The 18,307-nt window shown below is 46.4% G+C and overlaps 1 protein-coding gene across 3 annotated transcripts in view; it reads right to left on the bottom strand.

The window, feature by feature from the left end:
• Positions 1–9,533: 9,533 nt before the first annotated feature.
• Positions 9,534–18,307, bottom strand: part of GAN (gigaxonin) — a 52,268-nt gene continuing 43,494 nt past the window's right edge. Inside the window, exons 11-12 of one of the 3 annotated variants that reach the window (XR_011561415.1) lie at positions 17,989–18,220; positions 9,534–17,371 (exon numbers count right to left, since the gene is read on the bottom strand). Coding sequence is in view for 1 of the 3 variants with exons in the window: in XM_019979870.2 (XP_019835429.2) it covers positions 18,039–18,220 (182 nt within the window). In the remaining 2 variants the exon portion in view is untranslated. Of the gene's footprint in view, positions 18,221–18,307 lie in introns of all 3 variants that reach the window. The other 2 variants (XR_011561414.1, XM_019979870.2) reach the window with 2 other exon arrangements.

The raw sequence follows: 18,307 nt of genomic DNA, 5'->3' as shown, positions 1-18,307 counted from the left end.
CAAAGGGCTTTTCAGCTGGGGAGTAACATGGTGGGGTTCCCAAAGGCTGAGAAAGCATGTTGTGGAAGGGACTACTGGCAGAGGGCACTGCTGAAGACAAGAAGGTCTGTCTAGACTCTCATCTGTCTGAAGGAAGCCTGGGTAAAATAGACACCACCAGTGACTCAGGTGGCCCAAGGGCCTGCTGCTGTAGCCTGTACAGGACGGGAAGTTGGAATGGCTCAGACCTCGAGGCATAGGACTGGCAAGCTCTGGTCAACGAAAGCCTTGGCAGTGTCCAGCTAACTGGAAGCAGATGCATCGTTTATGCAAATGCAAGATCTATGCATCATCTAGGCAGACGCAAGAAAGACGTCTGGGAGATGGGTGGGTCGAAGCTCTGGCTGATCATTAGAGTCACCTGGGTCCTGTGGCTGGGCCCCTCCACCACCAATCAAAGTGGAACTTCTGGAGGGTGGGGTTGAATGAGTTTCCTAGGGCTGCTGTAACAAGTCACCACATGCCAAATGGCTTCAAACAACACACATTTATTACCTCACAGTTCTGGATGTCAGAAGTGGTCTTACTGGGCTAAAATTGAGGTGTAACAGGACTGTCCTCCTTCTGGGGGCTCCAGGGTAGGATCTGTTTCCTTCTTTGAGCTTCTAGAGGCTGGCCATAGTCCTTGGCCTGAGGCCCTGTGTCACTCCAACCTCTGCTTCTGTTGTTACCTCTTCTCTGTGACCCTCCAGCCTTCCTGTCCTAAGAACCCTGGCTGTGACAGGGCCCTCTGGGACCATCCACAATCACCTCCCATCTCAAATCTGTAACTCAGGTCACATGTGCCACGTTCCTTTTGCCAGGTCAGGTCACAGATTCAGTGGTTCGGGGATTAGGACATCGATGTACCTGGGGGCCCAGGAAGCATCGTTTCGTTGGCCACAGGAGTTAAGGTATCTCAGAGATTCGGAAAAGGCAATGGCATCCCACTCCAGTACTCTTGCCTGGAAAATCCCATGGACGGAGGAGCCTGGTGGGCTGCAGTCCATGGGGTCGCAAAGAGTTGGACACGACTGAGTGACTTCATTTTCACTTTTCACTTTCATGCATTGGAGCAGAAAATGGCAACCCACTCCAGTGTTCTTGCCTGGAGAATCCCAGGGACAGGGGAGCCTGGTGGGCTGCCATCTATGGAGTTGCAAAGAGTTGGACAAGACTGAAGCAACTGAGCAGCAGCAGTGATTTCTCTACAGGGTGAGGATGCTCAAAGGGAGGCCCCAGAGCACAGCTCTTCTGGCCATGTCGCCAGGCCCGTGCTGTGTGGACCCATTAGAGTGGAGACCTTGTTAGTGCAGAGCCTCCAGTGTTGTGTCTAATGACAAAGAGAAACAGCTTAAAGGTGAAAGGACAATTGTCAGAAGCAGCCTAATAAACAGGCCTGGGTCCAATCCCAGCCTGGCCTCGGACCAGCCACATGACTTGCAGCATGTGACTCAAATGGCTTGTGACGTCTAATCTGTTAGGCGAGGGTCACGCTCTCAGGAACGCTGTGAAGGTAACCAGCAGCGGAGGTCCTGCCCCTAGACGGCAGGTGTCTGATGGCTGCTGCCCCTCAGAAGTCTCTGGGCAGCTTAGAGAACTGGAGGGAAGGCAGCTGAGGGGCACCAGCACCCCAGGCAGGTGATAACCTTTCTCCCTCCTCCCTCCCCGCCTCCCAGCAGCACTGGGGAAACAGAGCCATTGCAGCGATGGCGAATCTGGCGGGGCTGGAATTGTTAAGTCAGTTTCCCCTTTCCTGGCTGTAGCTGATAAGTATATCCTGCTGGATAAAAATACACCCACCCTTACGGTAAGATCCTCAGGCTGGGAATTCTCAGCACCCCGCCTCCAGCCTGAGGGAGCGCCTGCTGCCTTTCCCTGCAAACATTTTAGGAGTGGCCACTGTTCCTGGGCGAGGGGTCTGACAGGCCTGCCCGGCTCTAGGAGTGGGAGGAGGAGGCTGGGGCTGCCGCAGCCCAGGCCAGGCAGCGGGGCAGGCGTCCTGTTTATAAGCAGCAGCCCCTACAGAGCTGAGGTGAGAGCCTTGTATCTAGCGCAGGGTCGTGCTGTGCATTGGCAAGGGTGGGGTACACACCGCGGACCCTTCAGCTCCCACCACATGCCAGGATGAGGCCTCTGGCCCCCAGGCACAGGGGATAAGGAAGTACCCCAAGGAGGGGATGGCGGTGCCGACTGGCTTTGTATCCAGCGGTCTGGTGTTTCACAGGCAGACTCGTTCCCATTGAATCTGAGAAAATCTGTTCAGATTTTCAATTTCCTGATGGTGAGGAAGAAGTCGGTGGATCACCCCAAACACCAGGGGACACACACACGGGTGGCTGACTCTGCACACACCAGACACGCAGCCCCCCAGCCTGAATCTTGCCTGTCCCGGGGGCGTCTACAAGACACACCACTCGGGGCTGGCAAGTGGGTTCTCCTCTTTCTCAGTCTTCCCAACGACCCAGCATGTAGTGGTGATCTTTTCTCTTATTTGCTCCCCATATTTGATCCCTCATTTTTTTTTTTAATCAAGGGAAACTTCACACAACACAAACCATTTAAAAGTGCACAATTCAGTGGCATTCAGTACATTCCGAATGCCGTGCAAGCATCATTTCTATCTGGTTCCAAAACCCTTTCTGCATCTGCAGGGAACCCATCATAGGCAGTCACTCCCCATCCCTCCCCACTAGGCCCTGGCAACCGTGAATCTGCTGCGTGTCTCCAGGGATCTCTTTTCTGGACGTTTCAGACAAATGTAATATGTGGGCTTTTGTGACTGGCTCCCTTCGCTTGGCGTGTTTCATGGACAGGCCACAGGAGGTGGATCCACTCATCTCCGCGTGGGCCGGTGGGCGGTCTGCACCTGTGGGCGAATGTGAGAGCAGTGCTGTTGTGAGCACTGGTTTGAGCCCGTTTTCCTCTCTCTTGGCTGCGCGCACCTGGAAGTGGAGGTGCGGGGGCACATGGTAACCCTGTCGGGCTTGTGGTGGAGACACCGAGTGCCTCCCCATAGTGGCTGCACCGCTGCCCCTCCCCACCCGCAGAGCATGAGGGTCCCGGTTGCTCTACACCCTCAGCAACACTTGCCATTTTCTGTTGCTGTTGTTTCACGACAGCATCTCAGTGTGTGTGAACTGTTTTCAGGGGGGCGATGAGGAGCATACCCTGCTCACACCCAAATTTCAGAAGCTGCTCCAAAACCCAACAGGCAGTGAACACAAATGAATGAACTCAGTTCTTTAGAAAGCTACAGGTTTCTTTTAAAATGAAACAACACGTACGCGGGTGTACACGCACGCACGTGCACACACACCCACACCCCCCCCCCCACCCCCCCACCCTCTTCACTCAGAGTTGGTCTTGGCACCCCTCAGCGTCTATTCTAGCTGAACAAATAGTGGCAGTATCACCAGACCTCCTAATTTGCCTCCTATCCAGGAAGCCTTCCCTGACTGACCCCTTTGGCCACAAAACTATTTAATTTTCCACGCTTGGCCATTAAGCAAACACATGAACAGCTTTCAAGAAGGTCTGTCCCCTTTCTAGAGAGAGGCCACCAGACCACCTGGCCTTGAATCCAGTTCTGCCCTCTCACCACTGAATCTCGGGAGTCTGGCCAAGTGCCGATCTCTGGGCCTCAGTTTTCTCTGCTGTGAAATGGGTTGTTCTGAGGATGAAGAGAGTTAACATGTGAGGTGCCTGAAGCAGCCCCTGTGCGCAGCTGGTCAATACGACGTGTTACCCTATGATACCAGCAACAGTTTCAGGAGGGTGACACGGTCAACCCCTGATGTCCCATCTTCACCTGTATGAAAACTAGCAAAGTGCCCCTGCCCCCACCAAGAACAGGCAATCTGGGGTGTATTCCCCCAGAACTGGGTTCCTTCGTAGGGCAGGCTGTGAGCAGATTGACACCTCAAGTAACGTACATACAAAAGGGACCTGGTGATGATCTAGTCCAGGGTTTTATATAAGGAGGAATTACATCCTTGCCGTCCAGACAAGGAAATCCAGTGACTTAAGTCTCATTTTATAGACAAGAAACAGAGGCTCTGAGAGGGCAGAGACTGCCAAGGTTTCCCAGGAGTGGGCACAGCATGGACCCCTTGGAGCTGCTGGCAGAGGCCTGGACACTGAATGGCCGGGCTTTAGGATCTGATGGCCCCGACCACACCCTTCTGCAACCAGCCGACTTGGGCACTGGTTTCTGGCCAAGGCTTTGTTTAAATAAAGGGTTCCACAGCAACCTTCCCACCCCCCAAAGATAAAAAGGCTGACAGACCACGGGGCCATAGAACCTTCTCGTCATTGTGGGAGGTGGAAACAATTTTAAGCCAACTTCCAAACCTACCTAACGCTACACTGTGCAACTGAAGAGGAACATTCTGTTTCTTCTCCTTTCCACATGATTTCAGGAGCAATTCTGGCAGACCTTACATGTGTACCTTTGGCCTTGCTGGGAAGTCTCTCCACCTCACGCCTTCGGTGGAGATCTGCCTGTGACAGTTTCCCTGATCTCTGCAGCTTTGCAGTCTCTGGGCAGGACAGCAAATTACAGAGAATCCTATCTGTCATAGAATTCTCCAACCTATGACTAGACCCTTGATGTCAAGACCCTCTGTTCCTCGTTAAGTCTAATGTCTTTCTCTCCTCCAAGAAAAGGAAATCTGAAACTGTCTTTCGGGAGACCAAATGGAGACTTACCCTGATGGAGAATGGAAGACACCAAGGCAAAGACTGTGGAGTGTGGGCAAGGAGCGTGTAGCTTACACTGTGAGCCAGGATCCAGGATTCTGACACTCAGACCGTGCAAGATATGGTGTAAAAAGACCACATTCCGTTCAGAAGCCGGGTCAAGCCAAGCTGTACCGACCATGCTAACTTAGCAGGAACCACTGTAAAAATGAGGATCAATTGCAATGCCTTCCCCATCAAATTGTTTTATTAGGTTAATTAAACAGCTTAAAGACAATTCATTTGTTCGGTACCCTTCTAGAAAATATTTCAAGTTTTAAATGAACTTCCAATACATAAAACAAAATTACTTTACCATAGACAAATTTCAGATCAAAATACAACACTCTGTTTCTGTTTTCTTACAATTATAAAATCCAGTCAATACAAACTACATAAAAAAGATAAAACACTTTCACTGATCCTTGGTACAAGAGAACAGCACAATTGCAGTATGCTCCCAAAGCACAAATCCTGTGCTCGTGAGACGGGGCGACCCCGTAGTTACCCCACAATGAACCGAAGCAGATAAACAAAGTGCGTGCTACTTAATTTAAGAAAGTTAACACAGCCTCTCTGCATGAGGATTACTTGTAAACCATAGAGCAACTTTGTAAGAAAGGTTACTAATTCAAATTTACTTCAAGTTCACTAAAATTTCATACCAGCAACGGAATAGAAAATTACTCCACGGAACAAACGAGTACACTTGGACCACAGAATGTTTGAGACGTGACATTTCAATGAAATCACATTAGCACAATTTCTCTGCTAGCCTACTGAATTCGGGGAGGATAATTCTACAAGTTGCAACTTCCCAGTACTTGAAATACTTTGAACTTTCTCTAGAATGTCTTTTGTCTAACTTATATATGATTCATTGCAAATCTCTAGTGTTTTTTCAGCAGTAGGTCTGTCTCTAAAGATCAGGATACCTTCTCACACACAATGTAACCTCATCTGAAAACACGTCTAAGTAGACTGGTCAACTTGGAAGCTTACCAGGTAATAAAAGCGGCAGGATTTAAATGAGAAACTCTACTATATGTACCATGTCAGAAAATGTAGCTACGTTAAACAAAGATCTGCATTTAAAACAGGATGAATTTTGGTATGGTATTTTGGGAATTTGGTATTCGTGGACTTTGCTTTGTGGTGTTGAAAGCATCAGAATGACAAGTCAAGAGTGTGCTAAAAACGGGTCCTGGACAAGGGTGGCTGTCACATATGGTGGCTGGTGTTGCACAGGCAACCAGCCAACAGAGACGTGTTTTGCTTTTATTTTAATCAGAGGATGATTACTTTACAATATTGTGATGGGTGTTTGCCATACAGCAACGTGAACTGGTCACAGGTGTGTCTGCGGGTCGTCCTGCCGGGCCAGGGCCCACTGCGAGGGTCAGCCCTGAGTCTGGGAGAGCCACCCTGAACCTGTGGCCCTGTTTCAAGGAATTCTCTTGGCAGTCTTCTCTCACAGTGGGAGCCGGGGGTCAGTGAGAGAAGACGTGAACCTACACGTTCAGGACGAGTGATGGATGGACCCCATCTACAGACGGGGACAAGCATCTCCTATCACCGGGAACAGAGTGAGAAAGCAGTCTGCCAGGGCCTGCTGGCGGTGCTTCTGCAATGGCTTCTGATGAGGGTGCGGGGGGTGCCTGGAGGAGGGAGGTGCTTTGGTTACCACTGATCACTCCCAGCTCTGTTGGTGCAACTGCAGGATGGGCTGTGATGGGAGTTCACAAGTTCTGCTGAGAACAGGATTCCTTTTTTCATGGTCGTACCAATTCACAAGGGGTATTATTAAAAACAAAAGAAATGTTTCTATGTCACTGGCGACTTGAAGGGGCACAGGAATGAGGAAGCAGACAAAAGCAGTGTTACAGATGAGTCAAAATGAAAAGAATTCCATCAGCAGAAAAAGCCTCTGATACTGCTTTTTTTTTTAAACTGAGTGCTGCTAGGACAGCCTGTGCTTTTTTCAGCTGAAGGCCACTTGAGACATTTCCCACCATAAAATCATCTACCCCATGGAACGTGGCTGATCTCTGTTTTCATGTAGCACTTGACTTCTGAAGTCCCCTACAAAAAAACAATGCTAAACCCACCGACACTGAAGGTTTGTTTTTAAGCTGATGATACCCTTTTGCCCCACGTTACTACATAATTTTTTTTTACAAAGCATAGTCAAATTCAATGAGCATATGCCTAGGTTAAGAATACATTTATGTTCTACGGTTTCTTCTGAAGCAAAAATTCCTTTAAAAAAAAAAACCAACAATATGAAGAGATGGGTCTCTTTCTTATTGTAAACGAGTAATTCTAATTTCCAATCCTATTCACCATTTGGAGTGCAGTGTGTTTCTAAGCAGAGCTAAATAAGAGAAAAGGAAGAGGTGGGCCCTGCACGGTGCCAGGTGGCTGGGTGCTGAGGTAGAACTTGTGGCACGGGGACCCCTTCCCCGGGCTCCAGGAGGAGCCGAGAACCTGCAGGGCAGGCGTGGAAGGCGGGGACAACCCGGGCCCCAGGGAGGCTGTTCTCGTCTAGTTGCTTAAGGAGCCGCTGAGACACACTTGGCCACGCCTGGGGCAGCATGGGGGGGGGACGTGAGGCTCTGCTCCCTGCACCCCACCCTCCCGGCTGCCACGTGGGAGGAGCAGAATGGTGCAGACCCTGGGAGCTGCCCAGCCTGGGTGACCACTCTGGCTGCAGAAAGTGCTGGTCACAAAGGCCAGGTCAGGAGCTCCCAGAAGAATGCCTTTTCAACACATATTGTTAGACTAATGGTCTGGGGAACCAGAAGAGTCCACCCCCGCCCCCCGCCCCCACCACCCCCCTTCAGTACCACCATGTGCCCCGCCCCCACCCCCCACCCTTTTCTTGGATACTTAAATCAAGCAGCTAAAAAAATCAGGCTGGGAAAGGCTATGGGATGAGAATAGAGGGCAGGGTGGAGATGCGATTGCAAAAGTACATGACTAAGGGTATACTTGAGAACATGACCAAAATAACCTCCTTCTACCTTGATTAAAGTTCTTCGACTGCCCAGGAAGAAGTTGTGGGAAGGGCCTGCGTCCTCGGAGATCCTGCCCGCAGCCCATGTGGGCACAATGGTGCACAGGAGATAAATCAACACTGGGTCAAACCAAGGATTATTATTAGTGAGTGAAGATGACCAAGGGCATGGGCAGAAGACACAGATCTGGAGAACAACATGGACAGCACCCTCCCAACGACCTGGGCTTGGGTGCCTGGCCCAGCCTCTGCTCCGTTCCTGCGCTTTGGGGCAGGTGGCATCGGGAAGGACACAGAGGGAGTGGAGCCCCCGCTGCATGGCTTTCATGGAAGAGGGACAGACAGAGCCTGGGAGGAGGCAGGTCCTCTGGAGGCGCTTCCCAAGGGATGACAAAGTGACCCACTAGTGAGTGGACCCATTCCTGGAGTCAGAAGGTGCTGGAAGAGGTCGGCCAACCCAACTCTTCCCACTGCACGGTCCCCTCGATGGCATCCCAGGCCATAGGTCACCTAAGCCCTGCTTAAGAGAATACGATTTTGACTTATTAGCTTTCTTAACTCTGCAGAGATACTGAGAGATTGACAACGAAAAATACAGAAAGAGCAAGAATCGCTGTCTAGTTGACAATTACGGTTTTAGGGAAGTCTCTAGAGATTTGTCTGTTTATGAAGGTTCTGCTCATGCTGACTGTGCCTCGGGCCAGCGGCCACAGTCAGGAGGTGGTGAGCAGGTGGCGGGCAGGGAGGATGGGAGCAGCACACGAGAGGAACAGAGGCCTTCTCCCCCAAAGCAACGTGAAAGCTGAAGCACAAACATTCCCCCTCCTTTTTTTTTTTTTTAAACTAAACTGTTCACAGAACCTCCAAGCTCTGGAGCCTGTGACAGTATCTGCACACCATCCAAGACCCCCCTGGCTAACTCCATCATACTCACGAGACACAGCTGCAGAGGGCAGCTTTGGGGTGATCCTCAGAGCCGAGCGCTCAAAACCACAGGAGGCACCCCGTTTATCATGAGGCAACTCTAGAAAGTTCTACGAGTGACAGAAACATTCTACCTCTATAGTTTCTGCTTCCTGGCCTGAGCCAGGAGGCAGTGGTCTGGGACACGCACACCTGCTTCTTCTAAAGCCCAGCAAGGCCAGAGCCTGGGGCCTCCAGAGCTTCTTGTCAGAGCTTCCAGAGCGCCCGCCAGCCTGGCTGTCATCCTCCTGGATGCTGGTTCCCAGGGCCCATCAGTGCAGCGGGTGGACAAAACAGACTTCCTCGTCCGACTACCAGCCCCTACACACAGACAAGGGCACTACTTTAAACAGCTGGCGTACGTTCAAATTATCAGTGATTCCCACCCCATCCCACAGTTTGTTTCTTTCCCTTTCAACTGGGAACTGTCTTCTGTGAATCTGGACATAAGACTATATTTAGCCATGTTATTAGACTGTAAAATAAGCACCTAACACGCAATGCTTCTGTCATCTGTATTTTTATACGTTATTAAAGAAAACATTAAGAATACACACTGCTCGATTATTCCCATCCGTGTGGACACAAGGGCCCATTCTCATCAATAGCACCTATTTCTCAGCTCCTTTAAACCTATTTCTACTTCCTTTTCTCAATCACAAAAATATCAAGAATGACTTTATAAAATGTCTTATTGAAATCAAAACAAGCTGGATAAGTCACGTACCACTAAATCCAGAAGTCCATAATCTGAACTGGAAAGGAAGTGACTTTATAAAAGGATTAAGTAGCTCACTTTTGATATTACTTTGTTTTGGTTTTTTTTTTTTTTTGATATTACTTTGTTAAATAACCCTTTTTTAGTTGAAGGTAAAGAAGTTCTACACACCACCACAAAGTTTGTCTTTAGGTTCCACACAACACCCAAGTTCAGAGAAGTAGTTTAGGTCTAGTGATCTCAAACTGAAACATAGAAAATATCATTTGACTAGCATTGACTACTACCTTTTATATTTTAGGGAAAAAAAGAAAAATTCAAGTTCCAGAAACTTTTAAATATTATTAGAATACTTCATGGAGAAGGCAATGGCACCCCACTCCAGTACTCTTGCCTGGAAAATCCCATGGACGGAGGAGCCTGGTAGGCTGCAGTTCATGGGTCTCTAAGGGTCGGACACGACTGAGCGACTTCACTTTCACTTTTGACTTTCATGCATTGGAGAAGGAAATGGCAACCCACTCCAGTGTTCTTGCCTGGAGAATCCCAGGGGCTGGGGAGCCTGGTGGGCTGCCGCCTATGGGGTCGCAGAGTCGGACACGACTGAAGCGACTTAGCAGCAGCAGCAGAGTACTTCATCAGGCAAACCCTGAAACAAAGGATATTTGTAACCACTCTAAATATCCTAAACACATATCTTGGGGTGTTTCCACTGTCTAGAATTACCCTGAATTCCAGGTTTTAGAGAAGCGGGAGAGTGGTATGACGGATCCAAAAAATATGCATCTTGTAAAAGGGAACGTGTATTTGCTTGTGCATCATGTGGCGGCAGATGCGAGCATGAAGAAAGCTCTGAGGCCAGGATACTGAGCAAGGGGCGAAGACTGTGGCTGAGACGGGCGGCAACTGCAGCCGAGGTCCCAATCACCCCCAATTTGTGCTCGAGGCGCCTAGCTCTCACCTTCCTTACTCTGCTGGCTCTCCACAGGAACCCGGGCAGGTGAACACCCATCCTTTGCTTCTGGGGTGGTGGGCTTCGAGGGGCACGCGGCAGTGGGAGCCATCTTTACACCCAGCATGCACTGGGCCCCCAACGCCCACGCATGCTCACAACCACTGGGTTCGCCTGGCCAGTACAGAGAATGTTTACAATTTCCTCAAAATCATTACGACCAAGGAAGCCTGGGGCTTTCCGGGGGTGAACCCCGGCTCTCTTGGAAACCAAAAAGTGGGCACGGCCCACGGCTAGATCCACCTGAGAACTTTGCCAGAATCCTGATGAGGGGAGCAAGCCCTTTAGTATGAAAAGCACAAGCCTAACCATTAAATCTTATTAATGCACAGGGACAGTGAAGGTTTTAGATTTTACCTGGTATGTAAGTTATTCCTAGTATGCCAGGTTTTTAGGAATGGGCATAACTCTTTTTGGCCATCAGGGGTCCTAAGTAATTCCTAATAAGAAATCACCCCCAGAAGGGAAGGTCTGTTTACAAAAACTGAAGGACCTGGGAGCTGCTGGGGAGGACAGCGCCCAGGTGTACCCTGTCCAGGAGGAAGTTGGGGACATTCCACTGACACACCAGACAAATCCGATCACTTGTGATTTTAAGTATAATGCAGTTCTGTGCTGTTTGCTCAACTCAACTCCACACTTTGAGAGTTTCACTGTAAAACCCCAGGTTATCAGAACAGAGGAACTTCATGAGCCCTATACTTTCAGCAAAGGTAAGATTCTTGGGAAACAAACTCATGAAAATACACCTATTAGATCCTTAAACTGCTCCCACTAGCACCTTATCGAATATGAAGAACAGTTAACCCCAAGCATCTGAATCCCAAACATTGGGTCAAATTACAGACATGTTTTCCTATCTGCTGTGATGACCATGGCAATGAAGCCTACTATTTTACACAGCAGTGGTGTTTAAACATACTACTTTTCTACGCTACGAAAATACAGCCTTGTAAAGATTCTTTAAAGTTCAAGTCGAGTTTCAAGTAATCACTATGCAGCAGCTCTAGGAGAATTATTGTTCCTCCTGATTAAAAGTAAAATGGAAACTACGCCTTAGAGAATTGTATTCCTCAAGGCCGCTTACTGCTTGCTTCCAGGCTTTTGTTAAAGGACAGAATGTGTTGAATTCTTCTCAATTGGCAGGGGATCAAGCACAGCACTACATAATGAGGCAGCTGAGAACAGTTTTTCCTATAAACACGAAGAACAAGGGAATAAGTGCATGTGTGATTCTCATCCAATTAAACAGGAAACGTGATGAAGCAAACTATTTGTACAGTCATCTTTGAACCAAGTTCCTCTGTGTAACCTGAAAAAGTGTACTTCAAGGTTCTAAGGTACACCTTGTAACTGATGAGTGAGAGGAATACAAATAAAGTCCTTAAAAACTACTGAAATGCTAAAAATGAAGTTATAATAAATATAATTCACCAACCAGAAAGATGAACCTATAGCCACTTGGGGTCTGAATTATTTGAAGTGGCCATTTACTTGGGTCACAGAAGTAGCTAAGTCTTCCCCACTTTATCTTATGCAGTGTGTACCCAGACTCTGAGGGCTTTCATCCCTTGCATCCTCTCTAATTCAAATCACAGTGATTTAAGAATTTGCAACAATTCTGTTGGGCCTTGGGGACACCAATATCAAAATCAGCCCAAATTTCAGTTGAGTAGCAATTTTAGATTATTTTTTATCTCAACAGGAAAAAGAAAAGGCAATGGATATGTCTCACTAGCTAATTAAGCAATGTTATTAGATATTAAATGTTATTAGAAATTAAAAGATACTTTTTCCTTGGAAGGAAAGCTATGGCAAACCTAGACAGTGTATTAAAAAGTGAAGACATAACTTTGCTGACAAAGGTCCATACAGTCAAGGCTATGGTTTTTCCAGCAGTCATGTATGGATGTGAGAGTTGGACTATAAAGAAAACTGAGCACTGAAGAATTGATGCTTTTGAACTGTGGTGTTGGAGAAGACTCTTGAGAGTCCCTTGGACTGGAAGGATGATCAAACCAGTCAATCCTAAAGGAAATCAACCCTGAATATTCATTGGAAGGACTGATGCTGAAGTTCCAATACTCTGGCCACCTGATGCAAAGAGCCGACTCATTGGAAAAGACCCTGATGCTGGGTAAGAAGACTGAGGGCAGGAGGAGAAGGGGGCAAGAGAATGAGATAGATGGTTAAACAGCATCACCAACTCAATGGACATGAATTTGAGCAAACTCTGAGAGACATTAAAAGACAGGAAAGCCTGACGTGTTGCAGTCCATGGGGTTGCAAAGAGTTGGACAAGACTTAGTGACTCAACAACAAATTAGATATTTAATTTCATAAGAAAGGGAAGGAGTTTAAAAGTCCTTCCACTTAGAGAACTTCAAATGTAGAACTGAGCAAGAACTAATTTTCCTAAAGGGTATGAATCAGACCAGAGGAGATATGGTTACATGTGAGGTTCTCACATGTCACATATTACAATGTGACAAAGTTGAGACATGTTTAAAATTAAAACAATAGAATTACCTCTGAAAAAAGACAAAAAATTTAGAAGTTTTACTAGGTGGTGTGCCCTGCCCCCCACCAAAAAAAAGAACAGATGAAGCCACCAGCTCAATCTCACTGGCAACAGCAGGGCAGCTCACCTGAGCTCACATTCTCCTCAGACGTCAGCAAGTGTGCCACACTCCTCACCCGTGTAGCGTAAACTTCTATCATTTCTGAACCAGCCCCAAAGAATACTTCACGGATTGCTAGAAAACTAGAAAAATGCTTTCCTCAACATTCTAAGACACAGTATCTTTTCCCTTAAATGTGGTAAGAAAGCGAAGGGTAAGTGAAGCTTCAGCTTTTCAAAGTAAAAACAGCTTCTCTCTCAAACGCAAATCCTTATTACCTCGGCTCCTACGACTTCAGTAAATTCTTAAATTTCCCACAGCTAACTGACAAAGAAAACCAAAGATCTTTTAGTTTATATTTGTGTAACTTGTAAAGGATATATTTGGGAGTTTAAGTTACACTCTAAGTGATTCTTATATGATTAAAATACTTGCCTGCCTATAATATTAAGTGATATTCTAATGGGCTGAACAGTGAAATGATAGTCCAAAGACTGGATCCCAAATTTGGTTTCCATTCACATCTGAAGTGGGCAATGAAGGTGTATCTACGGGATGCTTTCTGTCCACCAGAGAGCAGTGCACCTATCACAGGCAAGTCAGGGTCAAAGAGTATGTTCTGGGAAGGTTCTGAGCCCCAAATAAAAAACAGTGAAAAAAAAATTAAATGTGATAGACATTATTAAATTCTGAGGATAGGGTCTCAAAAATCCCATGGCACAAACAGACCACAGAGCTGTGCATAATACAGGTCAGGCACTTTGCTTTTTTTATTCTCTAGGTTTCCGGCTCTATGTTAGGAGGCCGGCCCATCTGTATACAAAGCTTCTCATTTAAAAATCTCACTTAAAAGCAAGTCACTTTCAATCCTGTGAAGAATGTCACTTGGATCGCAAGGACACTATATTCATTGGTCATAATAAATGACTACCTACTGTGTGCCAAGCACTGGGATTAGCAGAACACTAAGGCAGGGTCCCTCCCACGAGGAGTTTACAGTCTAGAGGGAGGTCCGTATTTCACCTGCCTCCCTGTGATGCTCCTCAGAAGCCCAAGCAGAATTCTGAATAGGAGCTCAATCAACACTGGTGATTAAACCCAGGGCGGGCTTTTCTGTGCCAAGCGGGATCACTTCTCTCAGAGCACAAAGGGCAGCCCCTGAATCCAAGCAGCCTCACCCTTCCCTTCCCTTCCACTGGGTGCTCTGTAAGGGGGTTCCAGCACCTTCAAAGTTGATGCAGTGGAAGTGCCACCTCATTCTTTCCCTGGACAGTTCCATGTCTTCATCTGACCACAGGCAGCCTCCTCTTGAATCAGGAGAGCCAACATTCTAGAAGGTAATACTGTAGTGTTTTTAGAGCTCCTTGGAAAATTTTGGGGGATCCCTGGTCTGGCACACTGTAGGAAGAACGCACCAGGCAGAAAGCCAATGGACCAAGGCAGCTAACACATTTCTCTAGAACCCTAACCTGCTACCCTGAGTAACTGCAGTGCTGCAGCAAAGGAGCCCTGTCTTTACCCCGTCAATACAAAGGATGTATCTCCGGTGCATCGCCCAGGGAACTCCCCGCTCATAAAGGACAAAATGGCACTTTCAAAGTGTCACTGAAGAAAGTGCCATCACTAAAGTGGTAGTGCAAGGTGAGACAATACTTCAAGACAAACAGTATACTGTCCAACATCCCCCAAATATTCCTTTTTGGTTGCTGCACAGTTTGAAAAAAGCCTACTCTTAACTATCAACTCCTGACGGCGATCAAAGAACAGATTAGTGAAAGGAACGATGAATTTAGAAATTTCTTAGGCCAAATTTTTACAGTATACCAACTATGAGTTGGTAAGCACTGTTTTTACTATGCTAAAAAAAAGAAATGCAAATGGCAAGTAAAACTTACTACAAACTACAAATACATCAATATATTCACTCAACATGAGTTTAACACAGTAGTATAAGCTGAAGGGCCAGAGGCTCAAGAATTTCTCTGAAGCACCAGGAGACAATAATATATGTAGTTTGGAATGAGAATTCCAAAAGTAAACATATATAAACAGACATACCACATCACATCACACACACACACTCTCTCTCCCCCTCACACACACACATACACACTTTTATCTCTCACAGGATAAGCACTATCAAAAAAAATTTTTAAACTTCATTTTAAATTAAACACTTAAATCTTTGAAAAAAAAAACCAACAACTATGTTTGGATGTATTAAACAAAGAAACAAACAAACCTACTTTAGACTGTAGCCTAGAAGAAATCCTTTCAATATTCACTTACTCTAACCTGAGACAACTTGGATAATGAAAATAAATTGCACTTCCCCCCAAGATATTGTATTTAAAATTTTAAGATCTATCTTTAGCCGCTAATTTCAACATACACCTGGTAAAAGTGCCTTCTGTTAAAAGAAATATCAAAAATTTACCAAGAAAGGATGTTTCAAGGCATAAGTGGATGGTTAAAACACAAACCTGCATGAAATGAGTTCAAATTTACTTCACAATACTGATGTAACCGTGATTTACAAGAAAGTCATGATTCATTTTGAAACATAATAAAATTAAATACATCTCGAAACTTCAATGTGATATTTTTATATTTATATATAATAAAATAAGTTTGGCACTTAGCAGCTTTTGTTGGTTATTGCATCCCATATTATGTGGCAAATTTACTTTTAGAAAACATTACCTAACTTTTGCAGCTACAGTGTCAATGAACTAAATAATAATAAAACTTTTATAAAATGAATTGACCAAGTCATGCAGGCACTGATGTATTGCAACAGGGACTCATTCACTCCTGAACAATGAACTGTCTCCTTGGAGAGGCCTGGCGTAGCCTGGAAAGAACTTTAAACTTCAGAAATTAAAGAAAAGAGAATTGCTGACTGTCACAGCTTTAACAGGACATCGGTTACCACTTTAATGTACCTCAGTGGTGGCTTCTGAAGGCTAAGGTTCTGTTCTGTACGGGGCATTTTACCAAAGAAAACCCACTCTTTCGGCAGTTTATTTCCCATAAAATTAACATCTAGTTGTACAAAGAAAGTTTTCTTTCTTTGTAGTGGCCATGTAGTTTGCCTTGATTAAAAGACATCCAAGACATCCTGGGGAAAGCGTGCAGACAACAGCTGACTGGTACACGGCACGAAGCACAGAGGCTGGCTTTGACTTAGGGGTCAGATCTGCTACGTGAGTGGCCTCGTGCCTCTGATAGAGGAGATGGAAACCCCGTGCCTCTGTGACCCGCGTCTTCTGCCAGGATGGAGAGCGAACGTGCACACAGCGTTCTTCAGAATCCCCACAGCAAGGCTGCTCAGCGACCTTTTCTAGCACTGGATTGACTTCTAACAAGTAGAAGAAAAAAAACTGCCCACAGGTGCCCCTTCTACTGCCCCTGGGTGGAGGAACGCAAGTGATGTTTCATACGCATGTGAAAAGCATACGAACATTCTAGGCAGAAGTTTCCAGAAGAAATTCCTATTCTCAAATTTATAACCAAAGGATATGTTCGTTAATCTCTAAGACTAAATGCTGCTTCTTAGAGCCACATACTAAGAGGGAGGGGAAAAAAAAGCTGTAGAAAACAATTAGAAATAAAGACCTCTATATTGATTAGAAACCTGATATTGCATAAATTTCAAATGATAAAGTCACTTTGAAGTCCCTGGTTTCACATGAAAGTGGCATAATTCAAATGGAAAACAAAGTATCTTACAAGGTTAAGTGCCACGAATGACTAGACTTTTTCCCCCCACGGGAAGTGGGGTCAATGTGGGTTGACACGGAGAGAGAGGGAAGGAGGAAAGGATTAATTTGCTCTACTATGAACAGAATGAAATTAAGTTGAGGTAGTTTATTCTACCAGCCAAACTTTACTTGTTATGTAATTTGTCAGAAACTCGTACTAGTGAACGGCATTGAGAAAATTCTGCTACAAAGGCTTGATTCTTACCATGGATTCGCATTCTAAGACATTTTCAAACCCTAGACAGTAGTAAACAAGACTGTGTGCTTTCAGGCAGGTTTTTTTTTTTTTTTTTTGTAAGTTTTTGATCCCTATATGTTTTCTCTGGACCTTTTTTTTTTTTTTCTTTTTTGGTCATAGCAGACCTTTATTATTTGTCCGACTCGGGTCCTTCTTTTATAAAATCTCCTACTTACTAATGTCCTCAGATTTATAAAATGGTTCTGCTTAGTTGAAAAGGAAGAATGGCACTGCAGGAGATCCTTCTCAACCCCAGACATGACAGCTTGCCGCATCTTCATCTGAAATCACACAGAAGTTAGAACTTCCTTTAAAGTCACAGGAGGGCTGCCACCTGACTCCTTAATTTACTGACCCTTTAGATTACTAAGATAGAATGTCATACAAGAGAAATTTTATCTTAGTTTTTTGATTCATCATAATTTAGTTCAAAAAAGATTCTTAGGATGGAGAACTAGTAGTTAAATGGAGACTAACTGGCATTGAGTCCAAACTAACATTTTTAGGCACAAACCCTTAATGGTTGGGCAGAGTTAGGCATAATATCTCCTTCCAAGTGCAGTGGAAAAGCAATTCCGGTATGTTTGGATATGTTGATTTGCATATACGGATTTTTTTTTTCCCCCAACCAAAGCCAGGTACTTGAACACACCGGTCAGTCAGACAGGAGATCCCCTCGGGGAAAATGCACCTTAGGGCTTTAACTTCCATATTTTACACGATAGGATTCCCACTTCCCTTTTCTTCGGACACTGACTAGCCCCGGTTGGTCTAGGGACACACCTACGGGAGAAACGGATTCCCCCCGCTCGGTAGTTTTTTTTCCAGCAGTTTACGTTTTCTCCGGAACAAGAGCTGAAGCCCAGGCTTCAAAGCGTTAGAAAACCACCCGCGTTACCGCACGGAGGCCGGCGCGAGGTCAGCAGCTGCGCGTCCCGCGGCCGCGCGTCACGGCGAGTGCACGCGGATGCGGAAGAGGCCCTGCTGCAGCTGCAGGCGGAACAGCTTGCAGTTGGCGATGCGCAGGGCCGCGCAGCCCGTGCGGCGCAGGTCGGAGGGCAGCAGGGGCTTGGTGTGCTGCCAGGTTCCCGTGCTCCTTTTGAACTCGCGCACGTAGTCGTAGTTGGTGCCTGCGCCCCAGGAGAACAAGCAGAGGTGACATACCGTGCCTGGGGGCCCGGGGCCCTGACCACCCCCACCCCGGGAAACGGCTCCCG

This window comes from Bos indicus, chromosome 18, assembly GCF_029378745.1.
Source record: "Bos indicus isolate NIAB-ARS_2022 breed Sahiwal x Tharparkar chromosome 18, NIAB-ARS_B.indTharparkar_mat_pri_1.0, whole genome shotgun sequence".
In the NCBI taxonomy this organism is placed as follows: domain Eukaryota; kingdom Metazoa; phylum Chordata; class Mammalia; order Artiodactyla; family Bovidae; genus Bos; species Bos indicus.
This window is presented reverse-complemented; position numbering and strand designations above follow the sequence as displayed.